Source organism: Ceratotherium simum, chromosome X (assembly GCF_057802395.1).
Source record: "Ceratotherium simum simum isolate JZ-2026a chromosome X, ASM5780239v1, whole genome shotgun sequence".
In the NCBI taxonomy this organism is placed as follows: domain Eukaryota; kingdom Metazoa; phylum Chordata; class Mammalia; order Perissodactyla; family Rhinocerotidae; genus Ceratotherium; species Ceratotherium simum.
This window is the reverse complement of record NC_141940.1, coordinates 121,126,351-121,140,369: the sequence shown is the minus strand read 5'-3', so window position 1 is coordinate 121,140,369 and position 14,019 is coordinate 121,126,351. Positions and strand designations below refer to the sequence as shown.

The following is a 14,019-nucleotide window of genomic DNA, read 5'->3' as shown; positions in this document are numbered from 1 at the left end:
CAAGATGAAGAGATGGATGCCCCAGGATTAAGTCAGCTGATGTCTCTAAATCAAAACCATTCTGCAGAAATTAGAATAGTTATTTGCTTCCTCAGAAGTTACTTAAAAGTGAGTGTGTTCTTTGTTTCTTGGGAGGTTTTTTAAAAGTGGTTGTGTTACCTGAGTAATAAAGAGGAGAAAAATAACCAAACCATTAGCTATTAGTGTAACTATTGAATGAAAGCTCACTTAGTTTGTCAGGGAAGAGTCCTGTTTTGGAATTTGCTTGAATTTGGCAGAAAAATGAGAAACGAGTAGTTTTGTCCATAGAGTGGGCAGGGATTTAAGAAGCCTTAATTCTCACGATTTTCAGAACCATCATTCTCCAAAAGTATTATTTGATGAATATAATAAGGTTTTTGTTACAAAATCATTACCAAATAACCTCTGACAACCATGGAGAATATAAAGCAGTGTGGTATAAGTAAAGGAGACCCACTTTGATTGAGCTCAGACCTTGGGAAACACACCATATTTGACAGATCCAGGACACAGAACATCATATCTATCCAAACTCCAAACTCAAGATACTCCTCCAAATGAGATTAACCCCCTTCCCCTGGCCCCCATACACCACACATCAGGAGAACGGCCATAAATGAGCATCAGCTCAATGCCTCCTTGTCTAGGAACCTTCTCTTGCTGGTCTACATGGGCTGGAGTGCTCAGGCCTCGAGGTTTCCCAGGGTATGTTGGGCATGCCTCTATTGCAAACAATGACTTGTTTCTACCTTGGTCTCCCCACTAGCTGGCAAGCTCCTTAAGGCAGATTTAGAAAAATACCTGGAAACTGGTCAGTGTGCTTAATCTGCTCAAGGAACCATCATTAGCATTAAAATGCCACCATACTGTCATATAAAAGTAATGATAACAACATCGAACATTTACTGGGCTTCTATTATATTGTAGGCATTGGTCTAAGCACATGATATATGTTAGCTCATTTAATTCTCACAACCTTATAGAGGAAACGTTGTCTCTATCCCCAATTTACAGTTGAGAAGTTGTCTAAACTTATAACTTTAGAAAGAAATGAGGCACTTCTTAAAACACACACACCCTGTCCCGTTTTTGATGAGTGCCCTTTCAAAGGTAAACTAATTTGTCATCTGCTTCTAGGATCCTAACGGAAACAACCTATATCTATTTCCAACAGCAAATATGAATTCAACTCAGTCAGAGTCATGAAGATCGTCTCCTTTTGTCACTTAATTTTTCCTGCCCATTTGACCTCCCAAGGATTCCCTAAGAAGCTAATTATAAAGAAAGTTAAAGAATCCCCAACCCAGTAACTCCTCTGCAGTTGTGGTAAACCACCAGATGGGGAGGAAACCTATGCACATATAGGCAAGTATCACCACACCAGGGCAGCATTGCCATGGCAACCAGGAGAACCCATCCATCCCAGCTATGGGTGCAAACCTGAGCATGAACGGCCCTCACTCCTTCTTTGGTTCCAAAAGATGGATTGAAAGCAAACAAACACAAGTCCTGTCCTCATAAGAACTACAAGGTGCTGACTTTCTCTCATTGATATGTTCATAGAAAGCTACAGTGGGAACTAATGATGTCTTGTTAGAAAATCCAGGCCTTGGTCCTCCATTATCTTCCTTCCCAGGTGACGGAACACATACTCAACACATACAGAAAGGCCATTTCAAGAGACAGTCTGAAGTTCACTGAGAATGACCGGAATAGGAAGGCTACTGATATATTCCTAGCATGACACTGAATAAGAACTAATTTGCTGGCATACTTTCTCTACCTGGGATTTGATGTCCAGATTAAAATATATGAAAACTTTCAAATATTTTAATAGCTTCCTGCATTGCAGCTTCCACAAATGTTAGCTATCAAAGTGGCAGTCCAAACTGGCTCCTTCCACAGGGTCCTGACTAGAGAAGGAAATGTTTGCAAATTTGCACAGCTGCATGCAATAACAAATTCAGGCTCAGAGGATTTACAAAATCCCGTTTTTGCCCTGTGATGAGGAACTTGGGCTCAACCTAGTTTCCACAAATGATTTTTTCTTAATCTGAAAATAGGCACAACAGAGCAACTTCAAAATCTATTTCTTTTTAAAGACAGTAGTGGATTTGTAAACTACTTATTGAACATTACTTTAACGTGTAATTCCTATCAGCAGGATTTACAAAGACAGTTGGATAACAAAAGGGGATTTACTGCCTTTGTGGCTTATTTTCCCACAGGTAGAAAAAAATGTTCCTGATGAACGGTAATAGGTATCCAGGAACCTGCAACCACTGCTACCTGAGTTGATTTATTTTATAGTTGCTATTACTGAAAATAATCAGAATCACAATATTAAACCTTTGTCCTCCTTCAAAATAGAATCATTCAACATATTGTAAATGATGGTGATTTAAGAGCAGTAAATTTTCTCCAAAAGCAACTTGGTTTTTAACAATTAAATAATTCATATATATCTAAATTACTTTATACTTATAGTGGCATGCACACACGATAGAGAGAGGAAGGAATCTGCGAATGAATTGAAACGGCATAGTCACATAGTTTAAGGTCACAGATTGCCAATCTGTAGGAAAGCTTGTGATTCCATCTTATTGGTGTCAAAAAAAATTCACCATAATGTTTAAAAAAAATTCAACTAATGTTTAATATGGTACTGTCTGTTCCTTTAGGAAGGATTCAAAGAAACTCTTACTTGTAGCTATATGAAGCCAGCAAGTATCTAAGCTCTGTGAACACTTTGGTAATATTCTAAATTAATAATAAGATAGATTCCGAGATTCTTTCTATGAAATAATAAAAAATTGGAATCATAAAAAATAAGGTTTATACAAGAGGCTGCAAGCAGCAAAACCAACGCTTTCTGATTTTCTGAACCAATCATCTGTCTTTGCTGCATGGAGCGTCCACAAGCAAAGAGTCAGACCACATTTTGTGGTTTCACCTCAGTACCTGTACCGCTTGTAGATGTCATAGAATCTTGATCCTTCATCATATTGAGGGGAAGGGCAATGTTTGTCCTTGTCCGTAATGTCCATCATTATACAGTACCCAATGATCGAGACCCAAAGAGAGGCTCAAAAGCAATGATGTTTAGTCTCAGTTCTGTCACAGACTAGCCAGGTGACCCTGCCATAACTTGATCCACTCTCACCCTCAGTTTCTTTATCTGTCACAGAAAAACATTGCATTAGAAGACCACTAAGACCTATGCAACAGTAACATTATAAGCCAATATGCATGGTTAAAGTCAAATTGTGTCAATTTAAAAATACTGAGAAAATAGCCAAAAGGAAAGGTGCAGAAGAAATGACAGGTCCTTACTAAATTTGCTCTAAGCTTTCAATAAAAATATGAGTGTCTTGGCAACGATATATAAGATTCCAGTCAGCCTGACTTGATTGCTCTGAACCTTCTCCTAAAGTAACAGGCAGAGACCTATCTTAATTGTCATTTGAACCATCTGAACTTTGAAGTTGAAAGAGACTCAAGTGCTGGAACAAGCTGAGTGAATCCCTTCAAAGCTATTGCTTCTCTCACTCTTTCCTGCTTGTGTCCACCATCCCCCGATGCTGCTCCAGGATTATTGCCCCACAAAGTCTTTCACATGTTACTGGCTTGAGTCTTGCCTTGCTTCAAGCAGGAGGCACAAAACACAGAGCCTGAATTCACACACCGTATCTTCTTACCTCTCCAGGGTCCTTACACCTCAGCAGTAGCAGCAGCTCCAGGCAGAACTGACCCCCCATCCTCCCCACGCAGAGCCCTCGTCCAGTGTGGGAACGGAGAAGGAGGCTGGAGACAGGGATACCGCTCAAAGAGCTAGAGGAGCCAGGCAGGCAGGCTCTCCGGCTGGAATGTGCTGCAAGAGGCCCTGGGAGGGAAAAGGCTTTGGGTCACTGTGATCCTCTGAGTCAGACACCCTGGGGAGCGAGCTCTCAGCTCTGAAAGGCCTCCCTCAGCACACAAGGGTGAGAGGCACCAAGCACTTACTAGGGGGAATAGTCCGAAAGTTAAGGTAAATGGGTATGCCAGTTCACAGTAAATAGTAGAGATGCAATATGAATGCTGGAGGGAATAAATCATTTAAATTAAATGCTAACTCACATATCTGATAAGGGACTTGTATCCAGAACGTATAAAGAACTCTTACAACTCAAATAAAAAGACAACCCGATTTATAAATGGGCAAAGGTTCTGAATAGAAATTTATCTGGAGAAAATATACAAATGGCCAGTAAGCATATGAAAAGATGCTTGACATCATTAGCCATCAGGGAAACGAAAATGAAAACCACAATGAGATGTCACGTCACACCCACTAGGAGAGGTAAAAAGAAATGTTGGCGAAGATGTGGAGAAATTGGAACTCGCATACACTGATGGTGAAATGTTTTGGAAAACAGTTTGGCAGTTTCTCAAAATGTTAAACATAGAGTTACCATATGATCCCACAATTCCACTCCTAGGTGTATACCCCAAACAATTAAAACCAGGTGTTGAAACAAGTGCATGTACATACATGTTCATAGCATCACTATTCACAGTAGCCAAAAGGTGGAAACAACCCAAGTGTCAGTCAATTGATGAATGGATAAACAAAATGTGGCATATCCATACAACAGAATATTATTCCACAGTAAAAAGGAATGAAGTCCTGACACATGCTACAACATGGATGAACCTCAAAAACGTCATGCTAAGTGAAAGAAGCCAGTCACAAAAGGCCACGTATTGTATGATTCCAGTTATATGAAATGTCCAGAATAGGCAAATCCATAGAGTGGTAAAAGATTAGTGGTTGCCAGGGGCTGAGGGGGCTGGGAGGATTGAGGGCAGTAATGACTAAGGGGTGCAGGGGTTTTTTTGGGTGATGAAACTGTCTAAAGTTGATTGTGGTGATTGTACAATTCTGCGATACCGTTACATTACACGCTTTAAAAGAGTGAACTGTATGGTATGTGAATTCTATCTCAGTAAAGCTGTTATGTTAAAAATGAAAGGCTGACTCTTATCCCCTTGTCCCAACCCTTCCCCAATTACACTGGGCTCTTCTGAGGTCACCAATCATCTGTAGATTCACCTATGTGGCTTGGCAGGGGCCATGGCGAGAGAGGGCTGCCATCGAGCGTGGAGCTACAACTGCCGGCCTCTGGCACATTGGGACTCTTGTCCTCAGTGTCATTTCTAGGCCACTGATGACAAGAATTCTGCTCCAGTTTCATGGTTCAGGCTCTTCCATGATTCCTTGATTCCTTTCCCAGCATGCCATGGTTCCCATTGGTGAGAGTATTTTTGAACTTACAGTTGCTCTTGTATCCCATGCGGCCACCCTCTCCAAATAGACTATATGTGACTTAAGCACAGCGGGCCCTCACAGCTCAGCGCTCATTTCTCATTGCTGAAATCCAGTAGTTCATTTTTACCCTCAACCTTTTTTGAAGGGAAAGGATCTATTTTTTTGAGCATTTTTCAAGTAAGGGTATTGCCTCTAGGAGCTATTGTGCATTTTTACTATTACAAGTAAAAATGAAATTAGCAGATGATGCTAATGAAGGAAGCAATTCAATGAAGAGAATACCACAGTGGTTAATGGATTTAAAAATATTCCAACATTCTTATATGATTTTATAATCCACTAAGAGAACTACATTCAAGTTATTGACACATTTTAATTATTAGTATTCATTATTATTATTATTTGTTTGTTCCCAAATCCTTTATCTTTCCAAACTATTCTTGAGCACGATGCACCAATGCCCACAAAAATTTTCTTAATGATAACTAGTTCCATCTTGCCCCACGCTCAAAATTTTGTTGGAATCAGTACATTCTGCTATTAGTACTAAAGTCTTAAGAGAAAGATTTGCTAGTGGCACCGATTAGCTACAATGCATAGTGTCGAATTTATCACATTTTGGACCAACGTGTAATTTTTCCCTATTCTGGATTGGTCTCAAAATTTTTCAATCTTTAAAAGTCCGTAAAATTATTCATCTTCAAAAGTTGGCACCATTGCCCTTTGAAGGATGTTGGTGGAACTATGAAGGAGTAGGCTTTCCCATCTGAGGATAAGCAAGGCTGCAAATGAATGCTCCAGAAAGACCTTGTCCGTGTTCATTCTGTGCTGGAATGTCCATACAGGCTTTTTCTCCAGCAACTTGAATGCTGTGGGTAATAGATGTCAAATAATAAAACTCAGAGGCACACGCTATGTTACTTTTTAAGGGAAAAAAGTGGGGGGAAATCAAAGGGTTTAACAATTTTATTCACTGGCTTACATTCAGCGACTCTGAAAATTTGGCCACTGCTCAGGTTTGTGAATTTCTATGGAAAACGAACTGTGTTTGGCAAGCTTGACTAAATATGAGGCTGATAAAAAAATGTTTCATGCTTTCTCAAGACCTTATGCCACTAACTGTGTGGGATTGGAAAAACTGTTCAAATGTCAATTTAAACACTGTAAATAAATGATTTTCTATACCCCCATGAATTAATATAATTCTGTTGATTTCAGACCACGACTTGAACTAAAGTTGCTTTGAGTTTTAATCAGGAAATGTTTCACAAAGAACATGAACTTCAGAGTAGGCAAGTTGAGTTCAGTAGAGCTCTGTTTCAGAGTCAGAAATGTAAATGTAATACTTTATTTTACACTATGGGGAATTGACTGAAAATTCAATTGACATGAAGGTTGTTAGGAAGCAGGTCTTAAACTCAAAAAAGGGATTAGGCCAAAAGAAATAAAACATTATTGTAACAGCCCAAATCATTATATAAAAGAACACTGTGGTGAATTCCATTGCAAAGTTCATGACTCGTGAATGTTATCTCCAAACCAGTCATCTCTGAGTTTTATAGAGTTGGCTGTCCAATTGCCTTCTTGACCCTTCCATCTGGTATCTCAGGGTCATCTCAAACTTCACTTATCCAATGCTCAACTCTTGACTTTCCCTTCTGGCAAATGTCTTTGTACCTAAGCCTCCCGCATCTTAAGAGGTGTTTATAAAGCATTTATCTCAGTGCTTGGCATGCAGACCTGAAATAAATGTTGATGATGATGATATTGATGATGATTGACGATGATGAAGATGATGATGGTTTTTATGCACCCACTGAGTTGATCCAGAAACCAAATAGTTTTTCTTTATTCTTCTCTTCACTTCATGTCCCACATTTAATCCATTTCCAGGTTGTGTCAACTCTGCCTCCAAAATAAATCAGGAATCTGACCCCTCCTCTCCAACTCCATTTTCATTATCCCACCTCCAGCCTCCATCATATTTCTCCTGAAAACATTTAACAACCTAACCATGTCCACTTCTGTCCTTTCCTGATTAATTGTCTATGGGGGAAACCAGAATGATCTTCTTAAATACAAATCTTCATTACTAAGATGTATATAGTGCTTATCATGCATTTATTAAATATGCTAAACAAACTTATGAGGTAGGTACTATAATTACTTCCATTTTACAGGTGAAGAATTGAGCAGAGAGAGGTTGGAACATGTCCAAGATCACTCTGCTTCTAAGAGGCAAAACCAGAATTCATGCTCGAGCAGTCTGGCTCCAGAGCTGAGTGTTACAACCGTTACACAAAGTACCATGCCATACCCAAGCTTTAAAAAATAACACATAAGCAAAGACTGTCAATTTACTTCCTTTGCACTTAGAATAAAATCCATCTGCATAGGACTTCCCTGTGCCAAAGAGTCTGGGCCTCCTTCCTCAGCCTCCCCTCTCATGCCTCTCTCTTCCCTCCTGTTCTGACACTCATGGGCAAGGTAAGCTTGGTCATGTGTCCATCTTTCTGCCTGTGCCGTTCCTGGTGTCTGAACTGCTCTTCCCAGATATTTTCACAGGGCTGGCTCCTCCTTCTTTATTCTTTAATCCCACTCCCTCAGAAAAGCCTTCCCAGTCTGAAGTCAATGTTCCCTGGCTTCTCCATCTCAAAACCCTGTTGGTTTTCTTCTCAGCACCCATCTCAACTTGTAATTGTTTTCATATGTTTGTCCATTTGTCTATTGACTATCTCTCCCACTGGTCTGGAAGATTCACAATGATAAACTTTGTTTTCCACTGTATTTCTATTATCTAGCATCATGCCTTGCACATAGCAGGTGTTGAGAAAATTTGATAAATGATTGGATGAAAACAAGAATGCTTTGGTGACATGAAACATCCACCTAGACCTTTGGTACTCCAAGTGTGATTGCAGGATCAGAATCAGGATCACCTGGGAATGCTTTTTATCAGAAGTAGAGTACCAGGACTTTGTGTTATTTTACTTATTTTGAGGCCTATCACATAGTTTTCTAAAGAGTTTTTACAATTTTGATTTTGACATGATTTGGCAATTAGTAATTCATAGAATTCTTGTTTGGCTGAGATTTTTAAGTAATCATAGTGCATTTTCAGGAATACTTGCTAAGGGAGAAAAATGTACATTATAAACTGCTTTCACATGTGATAAGATTGTTAAAAATACTAACAATGAAATATATACGTACTATGTTGTTAGATATATAGGTAAGCATTTACGTAATTACCTTGGGAACCAGTAATTTCCTTTTCAGCTTGCAGACTTTTCCATGGGCTCCTGGGAAGCTTGTGGTTCCTGGGTCCTGTAATCAGATAATGGTGTATAATGGACGAAATGGACCGGCTGGAATCCAGTCCTGAATCAACCACAATAGGACTTCTGGGGCCCAGGAATCTGCATTTTAAGAAATTTTCCAGGAAATTCTTATGCAAACAAAATTTGAAAGCTATTTTTTCTCTTTATCTAGACTTATGTATATTGCTTTAGAAAAATATACAATGGAGATCCAGTGTCCACTCTCGAAATTTGTGGTTTAATTCTGAGAAATCCAATATAATGTTTCACATAAAGGAAAAACATACACTATTAATTGATGTTAAGCTCAGCGAGTATCCAGAAATGCAGATTATCAATAACCTTTTTGGTAAAATAAATCATCTTTGATAAATACCTTTTGTTAGCCTGCATCTACACACAGGAAGAAAGGGACAGGCATTTCTCACCTTGGAGGGGAAGGATGAACCATTTGGCCAAATGGAAAGAATAGCAAGGTAAGTGCTATAACTTGACTATGTTTTAGGGTATAAGTGGATAATGTTAAGAAATTTAAAATTGAAGGCAGGAAGAGGCTTCCTGGCTTGCTCAAAAGACAAAAGTGGCTGCTTTTTCTCTTTTACGGAAAGACACCTAAGTTCAAGAATATGACAGAAGAGCTTAAGTTAAAAACAAAAACAAAACAACAAGAAAACATGCAGCTATGTTTTTTTTTCCAAATAAATAAATGCGGTAATAAACCATGCCCCTGTGCCAAAAGCAAAGGGAAGCTTTGGTGAGTATCTCACCATGGCTTGCTTTGTCTCCATCCCATCCATACATTTTCCTCAGTCTTCCTTGACACCTCCAGGACATTCAGTATTAGTGACTAATAGATGCTGGAGATGCTCTCTTCCCTGGCCTGCTGTGACATTCCTCTCTTCACGTGCCTCTTCCCTACTCAAAACTCTTCCATTGTTCTTCAATCAAGACCTTTCAGCAGGAGACCCCAAGCTTTGCATGACCTGACCCCAATGCATTCCTCCAAACCTTTCTCTTGCCCTTCTTCCCAGCAAACTTTGCACACCAGCTCAACAGAGCTGCTCACTCCCATACTTTTCAGATTCTCTGTCCTTGCTTTTGTTATTCTTCTTCTCCAGAGTTCCCTTAATCCCCTTATTTCATGTGAAATATCCCACCTGTTATTACATCTTGCTTGTATTCACTGTGCCCTGGTTCCATCCCCTTTTGCCTACTCAAGAACACCACTCCAGCCACCTTCTTGTGGATCATCAATGTTCTCCTCTCAACTGGATGAGTCCCATCAGCATTAAAACATAGTGTTATAACTCCCACCGTACAAAAGTTCTTGATCACACTTCCCTTTTTAGACACCACCTCATTTCTCTCCTCTTTATAGAAAAAAATTCTTCATAGAAGTGTTTATATACCCCGCCTTCCATTTCCTCTCATCCCAGTCTTTCTTGAACCCACTTCAATCAGGCTTTTGTCCCCACCATCCATCAACACTGCTCTTATTAAGGTTACCAACAATCTTTACATTTCTAGATCCTCTGATTAATCCTCAATCTTCATCTTACTTGACCCACCAGCAGGGTAACCCCCTAACTTATCCAAACCAGAACTCTTTTAAGAGTCAAAGGAGGTGCTAGTGATAAGTGTACTAATTGATAAATATGTATTACCTCGGGCTGTACTTGGCAAACAGACTTACTGTCATCTACTCATCGGAAGCATCACACCTACTTATCAGAGCCCATTGCCCCCACCCTTTAAAACACTTTCTTCACCTGGCTTTTCAGATGCACACTCTCCTAGGCCATTGATTCTCAGTCTCCTATACTGTTTCCTCCTCACTGCCTGAATACAACGTAATGTTGGAACTCCTCATGGCTCTGTCTTTGGATCTTTTTTATTTTTCATCTGCAATCACTCCATTGGTGATTTCAATAAATCTTATAGCTTTAAATGACATCTATCACTGATAGCTCTCTAATTTATATCTCCAACTAGGATCTTCTTTCCTGAATTCTCTGAGGTCTTCAACTTCCTCCCAACCTGCTCCTCTATGGTCTTCTCCATCTAAGTCAATGGCAAGTTCATCCTCCTAGTGACTCAAGCCAAAACCTGGACTCCCTATCATCTTTGACTCCATATCGTACTCCACAGCCAACCCATTGGTAAATCCTGTTGACTCTACCTTCAAAACATGCCTGAATCTGATCTCGTCTCATCATTTACTCTGTTCCACCCTGGTCCAAGCTAACGTCACCTCTCACCTGGATTAATAATAAAATTGCTAAATGATTCAGTATAGAAACTGGTTCTGCAAACCTATCCCTAAAATAGTCATTTCTGCTCATTGAACATAATTTTCCTTGAGAAAATGTTTGGATTGTCGATGAGTCACTTCCAGTCATATCTTCTTCTAGAAAGGTATTAATGCAGATGACCCAGAAAAAAAATACAGGTGCACAAGAGCTTTCCCAAATCCCATAGTGAGGACATGAATTGGTATGGAGAGTGTATTTATTCTTTAGCGGTTCACAGGATTCGTAATGATGCCTGAATTACCCTTTCTTACTCATTACAAAAGAGTACCATTAAATGGTGTGCATTTATTGTTCACGTGGACAGTCCCATGCATTTTGGGGCTGAGTGAGTTGATCTTGGTTATACCACCCTTCCTGTCCATGATTGATCCTGGAACCCAGACCTAAAGCCATCAGCCTTCCCTAATGCTGGAGGCACATGAGGGAAAGGTGGCTGGAGGCAAAATGTTTCCTTGAACATAAGCAAGAGACACAGGGTAAAAAAAAAAATACACATTTCTTCCTGTATGCCAGGGTTTCTCAACCACAGCACTATTGACATTTTGAGTTGGATCATTCTCTGTTGTGGGGGCTGTCCTGTGCATTGTGGGGTGTTTGTTTAGCAATAACTCTGGCCTCCAGCCACTATATGCCAGTAGCATCTCTTCAGTTGTGGCAATAAAAAATATCTTCAGACATTGCCATATGTCCCCTGGGTCGGGGGGGATTACTCCAAGTTGGGAACCACTGGCTAAACATTGTCCGATTTATCCCCAAACTGCCATATGTTATCTCAATATCAGCTTAGAGATGCTTAGAGGAACATCAAGGGAAGAGAATTGCAGGAAAAAGATCCACAGTCAGTGCATGAAACCCACCATACCTGGGGATTTTTGGTGACGTGAGCCTCTACAATTCCTAATCATTTAAGCTGGTTTAAGTGGGTTTTGCTGTTATTATCAGCCAGGGGCATCAAAGTGAACTGGGGTCCCCTATCACAGTTTACAGCACATTGCTTTATTCCAGGGCATCCTACAGCTTAGAGAAATGACACAGGTCCCATTTTGGGGCAAGAGTCCATGGGTTCAGTTTTATGTGTAGAACAGAAATAAAATGGCTCATTTTCCCGTTTGTTAATTGCCGCTTATCCACACGTCATGGAATTGTAGAATTTTAGGGCAGGAAGGGATTTTAGGGAAGGAGAATTAAGCTAAAACCAACGTCTACGTTTATCTTCAAAGGAAGGCTTTCAAAAGAGGATTAAGCCACGTGCCTCCAAATATCAGGAAAAGAGCCATTATCCACTTCAAAACACTTCCTGAGTATGACAAGTCACCATACATCTTGCGTAAGAAGCAGAGGGAGACATTTTCTTATGGCCTTGTACACTTAAATATTACCTTCTCCCTAAATAGGAATTCTACATGGTTTTAATGACTAAATCAATTATCTATTTACAGTGGACTTCTTGTCATTTCAGTTGGTGGAGTTGTCATTTAATTTTACCATCTAGCAGTATTTTTTTTAACGTGAAAACTGATGAACAAATAGAGTTGGCATAATTCGTGGACTGTTAAATTCAGGGTATAGTAGGGAGTGGGAGAAGATGAAAAATTGTAATCCATTTCTTTTATTATTTTTATTGTTTTATATATATATATTAATTGATATTATCTCTGCTTATTACAAAAGCAATGCAAGCTTAAAACTAAGAAAATCAGAAATTCAGAAATAAGCAAAATGAGTAACATTAAAATACTCTATAATCCAAGAATCAATCACTGATTTTGTCTTAGTGAATGTTCTCCCAAATATTTTTCTTGCATATTGAGATTTTCTTCCCAAATATTACCATATTATTTTGAAATCTGTATTAATGTATTTTAAAAGTCTCTTTTATCAGATATTTAAGTTGTTTCTAATTCATCTCCATTGCAAACGATGCTTCATATGAACGGTTGAAATAAGTTATACATGGTCAAAAACAAAAATGTAAGGAGAAAACACAAACACAAAAATAAATCTGAAAAATGGAGCAATGCTTAGGATATCATTGGCTTCAGAATCCTATTCCTATTAACTTGTAGATCCAATCACAGAAAGCAGCCTCGAAGAGGGCAAAGGGGAAGGAAGAGCAAACCAGTCTTGCAGCGAAGGAAACTACCTCGGCAATAGCCATGATAGGGCAAACACTAAATGAACCTAATGGAGAAACGTTCAACAAATGAACCCCAAGCAGATTTTCTCAATTTATTGCCCAGAAAAAGAACAGGCTTTACCCAATCACACAATTAGTAAAAAGAAATAATTGGCTCCTCTACAAAAATCCTGTGATGGCTATTCCAAATGTCTCTATTTACATATATATCTACATATCTGTATTTATATCTATGTCTATATTTGTATTCATATCTATTTGTATTTATACCTAGACCTATGCCTGTATCTATATATGTCCTCGTAACTCTACCTGTATATCCATCCATCCAACTATCCATCCATCCATCCATCCATCTATCTATATATGATGGATTCTTAAAATGGATTCTTAAGTGGTTCTTAACCTTGAATGTGCATCGGAATCCCCTGGAGGACTTGTTAAAACACAGATTCCTCTACCCCATCCCCAGAATTTCTGATGCAGCATGTCTCCAACAAAATCTAAGAATCTGCATTTACAGTAAATTCTCAGGTGGTGCAGATGCTACTGGTGTGGAGACTCTACTCAGAAATGCTGCCTACACTTCTACCTCTATCGTTATCTCTTTATCTCTATCTCATTACCAATCTATATTTTGGTGAACATATGATTACCCCCACATACTTTAACTTTCTTTATCATAAATTGTTAATATAAACCATGGTGTTATATACTATACAAAACAGATATTATGGTGCTTTCAAATACTCTCCACTTAATTTAATAATAAAAATTATAAGATATAAAAATTATTACCATGTATCTTCTTCCTCCCAGGAGAATAGTTTAATTGTGGTAAATTTCTTGCTTTTACTTAGTTTTCACTGCCTTTGGCTTTTAACTTGATGTATTTACATCTTAACGATTCGGATTTATTTT

The 14,019-nt window shown here is 39.0% G+C and overlaps 1 protein-coding gene across 2 annotated transcripts in view; it reads right to left on the bottom strand.

Moving 5' to 3' along the window:
• The window catches only part of LOC101407706 (rho GTPase-activating protein 6), a 251,028-nt gene that overhangs the window by 139,667 nt on the left and 97,342 nt on the right, over nucleotides 1-14,019 (bottom strand). The window contains exon 2 of one of the 2 annotated variants that reach the window (XM_087426519.1): nucleotides 8,582-8,656. The exons of the other annotated variant lie outside the window; for it this stretch is intronic. Coding sequence (XP_087282645.1) covers nucleotides 8,582-8,656 — 75 coding nt within the window. The remainder of the gene's footprint in view (nucleotides 1-8,581; nucleotides 8,657-14,019) is intronic. 2 annotated transcript variants of the gene reach the window in all.